At 51.7% G+C, this 5,045-nt stretch overlaps 1 protein-coding gene across 1 annotated transcript; it reads right to left on the reverse strand.

The window, feature by feature from the left end:
* Window positions 1-907: 907 nt before the first annotated feature.
* Window positions 908-1,894, reverse strand: FIESC28_11329 (uncharacterized protein; the record flags this gene model as incomplete). The annotated part of the gene is made up of 1 exon (XM_031165454.1): window positions 908-1,894. One exon carries the CDS (start codon window positions 1,892-1,894, stop codon window positions 908-910), a length of 987 nt encoding a protein of 328 aa, XP_031010487.1.
* Window positions 1,895-5,045: the final 3,151 nt, after the last annotated feature.

The raw sequence follows: 5,045 nt of genomic DNA on the forward strand, positions 1-5,045 counted from the left end.
AGAAGCAGGAGGCGCCCTGGTTGTATCGGCACCTCCCCGGCTGGTGTTGGGTCATGTCAGGCAGCAAACCTCCGTCCACAAATGACGGGAAAGATTAGATAGCATTGCCACAACCCAGGAGTTCATTTACCACAGACAGGACAAGGCCCGGTTGTTGAAGTAGAAGTCCTAGAGCATAAGAATTGATACAATATCTGGACACGTCGCATGGTAGGACAAGGCTACCAGAGTTCAAATGAAATGTAGATTGCGAGTATCCGCTGTTGGCGATGAGGACAAGATGGGTCATCGAAGACGAGCAAATACTTGCGTTTCCACTGTGATCCCCAGAGCCAGATGCTTTTTCTAATGTATGCGGCAGCCTCTGGACCTGAGGATGCCAATAGCACTCAATATACACCCATTTGTGTATTTTCTAGACCATCCGTCCATGCGCGGTAGCCAATCCATGACCAGATTTGCAATCAGGAAGATCCCGTACCATGAAATAGCAAAGGGGTCTTTGACATCAATCTAGTCAAGCCTCTGGTGTTTAAGTCAACTGATAGTCGGATGTGAACGCCAACCCAACAACCCTACCAAGTCGTAATACTCGTGGTCGACTGTGTAGTTCTGTGGTGATTCGCTGCTGATGAGTGGTTTGCAGACAAAGGGCTACCGCGCAGACAAGTGGCAGTTTGTACGCCGCTCAGGATTGGGAAGCCCAACCCATCAACCCCGAAATGTTGTCCGCGACCTTCCTCCTTCCGGTTGGTGTATTGACATCAAGCCAGTGTGTCGCGTGGACATGAACAAAAGAGCAAGGCTCGGTAGATTCAAAATCTGATAAGTAGGTCTCGCTGATGTCGAACTGGAGGAATCGTACGTAGCGTTGCACGAAGTGAATGACGATAACGCCGTGTAGTTATCAGCAACGGGACGCAGGTGGCTGGAAAAAGACAGGTAAAGGACCCAACCTTTCGTTCTCGTCATCTCCACGACCCATTAGCCGAGCGGCCAAGGCTTCAGATGTCATCTGGGCGAAACAGTCATCCGAGAGGAGAGGCACCCCGTCTTGAATGTTGTTGAACCTAGTCTTCGCCTCCAGGAGCGCAACATGAGCCCGCAAGATTTGGCAGTCACCAACAAAGTTGCTGCGGAGGAACAATCCACCATCATCCCTCGCAGATATAGTGCGTCCTCCGCGAGGGGTATGGGCCGACAGTCTCGTTTTGCAATCGCGATACTCCACAACATAGGGCAGCGAGCCGGAGTCTTGTGGTGGGAAAAAAGAAAGAATGTGCTGGAGAAGACATCGGGCGAGGCTTACCGTCATGTCTTCGAGGAGAAGAGGGTTCGATTGTGAGCTCGTATCCACGAAACCGATAGACGAGGAGCCTTGGGAAGCTTGATCGGCTACTGGACTACTGGATCCGACTTGCATACTGGACGAGTTGACGAACCCGTCTTGACAGACGTCACGCTTGGCCCGCTTATGCCGTGCAGGGCTGGCATCGTTGTCGGAGCGCTCCAGTGGCTCAGGAGATTGAGAAATTTGCTGCTGGCGGACGAAGAATGACAAGGCAGCCCACAGGTGACCTAGACTCGCTCCGTATCTACGAACAAGGCTGTGATCGCTGCCACTTTCGAATCCTGCTTCAGGGCCATCAAAGAACATTTTGATCTCAACGGATTCTCCCAGAAGCTCTCCAAGAGCAACATGGTTCGACAGTATTGGTAGAATGTGATTGAGTTTCTTATGGCGTATGACACGACAAGCGATAAGGTGGTCGATGCCCCACTCGCTGGCCGGTTGATTGGCGAGTGCGGAGAAGGTCCTGTGGGTACCAGCATTGAATCTTCTCTTGTACTCCGCCTCTGAAGTGATACCGCCGAAGTAAGTCTGATTGGTCATGACTCTCACGAGAAAGATATCCATCTATTGTCGGCTTTGAGAGCTGATGAAGAATTGCCTAGGTTACCAGCGTCTTTTTGTCTTCGCTGAGGTTTCACGGAGATATGTCGGATTATTAGAGGTCCGACGCGGCCTGGTATTGTTCCTTTCCGGCATCAATACCATCACCGATGTGACTGGACATGGAGTTTTAAATGGTGCCTGAGGCATGATGCCCGTCCCCCACTGCGGCTCCATGCAGACGGATCGCTGCGCATGGCCCCCCCTTGGCTCGCTCCTCCTCCGTTACACATGTACCCCCACACACGGTCCGCCAGCCTCGTGATCGTGCATTGTGCGAGCGCGAGTAACGCAGCGAGACATGATGGATCCCGAAATACCTTTACAGGAGTTGTCGAGCAGCGCGATGCGCCCTGGTCTCTACGTTGCTCCCCCGCTGTGGACGAATCGCCATTTGAAGGCTCTCAATTGTCGGTTTGCCGACGTTAAGCCGGGAAGTAAAGGACATGACGGTGAAATAGAACGTCGCTATTTGAAACCAAGATCGCGGTCCACACCTTGCTCCGTTGATGACCCGACCATCGCACGGAATCTTTCGACGAGCAAGGTCAAGAGAATAAGACATTTCGCGATCCAACGGCTGGTGATGGGCTGGGAGGAGAGTTATGCGGAATGCCGGTAAGCCTTCTACTTGAAAACAGTGTTATGTACGCGAATCCTGACTTTTAGCAGCAAGGTACTTCGCTTTTTCTACCGTGGTCGGGTTAGGTACCAACAACAATCGACTCTGCTTCTGTCTCGAGGTTGCGGTAATGCTCCAATCGCATATGTCGATTACGGAGACCTCGACAATAGCTGTCAGAGAGCTGCGACATCCGGGACCTGCCGGGAACGCGATGCAGAGCCCGTCGTGTTAGCTCTTTTGATATCTATCGCACAAGAGCAGGCTCAATTCTGGGGCTGTGATCAAGCCCCCTCTGGTATTTGCCGCTCCGAACGCTTTCCAGAAGCTTTTCAGATTCGCACTCGCTGCCCATTATGCTGGTTGAAAAATGGAACTAACCGACGTAGTCATGTCTGTTAATTACAAAGCAGGACGACAAAGACAGCCTTTACTTTTACAGCACAAACGTTCCTCTGGAGGTGTTAAAGAAACTTCACGACCCTACTTACGTAACAACTGTTGGTGTTGTCATCTATCGCCTCAAAATTCCTTTCAAGCCTCATGAAGATTTCTCAGGTCGAGTGGCTGCGTGTTTAAAGGACCTGACTTTGAGCGACCACAAGTCTATGGAGGGGACAGCTTGTCAGACTGCATCGTTAACAGGCCGGTCTATTCCAACATCAGTTGCCCCGGGAGGCGGTATCAGCGGGTCGAAGTCGAGACGTGCATATGAGGCTGACGAAGGGGACGAAAAGCGGAAGAGACAAAGGCGGTAACGCGTTGAGCAGTGCAGGAGCTGTGGAAGACACCCTGTCACCCGTCGGGTCGATGGTCCGGCGCACTCTTCCGCGGTCAGCCAGAACCTCACAAAGCTCGTCTACGTCGACCATCCTACCAGTCGTTGGCGCGAAATTCGACTCTCCTTGGTAGGTTTGGGTGCTTTGCAGCATCTGCTCCACGTTTACGAAGGGACCCAAGACCGGTTCAAGACAGAGAGGGGGATGCAGACCACGCTGCTCTGTTGGAAAGTCTCACTGCTTCCATCAACACAAAGAAGAGTTCCATCAGGGACCCCCAATGATGAGTTTGCTGGAAGCTCATTGTGAGGCTGCGCCTCCAATGCATTGGTCATCAGCTCTCAGCTGTAACCTGTGGCTATAGTCTCACTCAGGAAAGCATCCCATTGGCAAAAACGTAATAACGATCTATCCACATGTCTTGTCATATAAGTTATTCTGACTTTATTCTGACTTACCTAGACAGCAGCGTGGGAATGCAGGAAGGGCTCAGTTACCCGACTGTGTGTCCCCTATGTGAGCGAGACTGCTACCGCAGCTGGCTAGAAGAAGGGACCAAAACTATCCAAAAACAGAATGAAACAATTCCCCTGCGACTTGGGAAAGAATACGTCAGCACGGCAAGACGTGGTGAAGATTGTTTTAGTCGCTATACCACCAATGGACGACGCGCGAAACATAATTGCAAACATGGATATTGATCACGACAAACATGTCAACAAGGAAGGATATCAGGAGCGCAACCGAAACGGAAGCAACTGTATTGCGAGGTCAACACAACGAGAATATATTTCTGAACCCTTTCTCTGACTTCCTACTCTAGTAGGAGCCAGCCACACACGCACGATTTGGCCCTATATCCGGTGGGAAACAGACTTATCACATTCGGTACGCTAGCAACCGCGCTGTCCACACGATCACTTTGAGGCTAGAGAACAATGCTCTCTCTTGCCTTGCAAAGAACCGAAAGCGGTCTGCAGGTCGGGATCAGCCCGCGAGCTCAGGAATTAAAGTGCATGAGGTACGCATGGCCACCCAGCTCTTGCAGTCATCAGTGTAAAGAAGAAATCGACTAGCGATAAAGACGAGAAGTTCCTATTTTTAGTGAAGTCTAGCCTGTCCATTACTTGAAAAGGTGAACTCTATAAATTCTCCGAAACTTGGGAGCTGGCCGAATCCAGCTCTTGTCGAACTGTCACAGTTTGGTGCGGAACAAGGTTTCTGCAGCCATACCGGTCGTCTAGCCATGCGTCTTGATGAAGCGGGCCACGGCACTAGCGAGGCTGAATCCAGTTGACTCTGGCCAGAGCGGTAAGGCGGTTGTGCCGGTAACTGACTGCCGGCCGGGCTTTCAAGCTGCCTGGCTCTCGTGGCCTCACGTGGGCTGTAATTCGGCCTTGGACCAGCATGGACGACTGCTGTATTCTGCTTCACGCTCCTCAGCACTTACACACCACCTAATTCTGAAGAGAGTTACTTACAGAAAGTCGCCGCATTTCACTCGTCATCGGCATCGATCGACCTCCATGTGACGATGCCTGGCTCATGTGCCTGATCTGTCGAGTTTCATGAGGTCGCCACTGCTGCCCTTGACGAAAAGGCCCATGCTTAGGCGACGGAGACCCTTGGGGATAGTTGGCAAGAACTGCGCGACTCCTCTGATGGCCGCTCTGACCATGGGTGGTACTAT

Source organism: Fusarium coffeatum (assembly GCF_003316985.1).
Source record: "Fusarium coffeatum strain FIESC_28 chromosome Unknown BRIP53273_contig_384, whole genome shotgun sequence".
Lineage (NCBI taxonomy): Eukaryota > Fungi > Ascomycota > Sordariomycetes > Hypocreales > Nectriaceae > Fusarium > Fusarium coffeatum.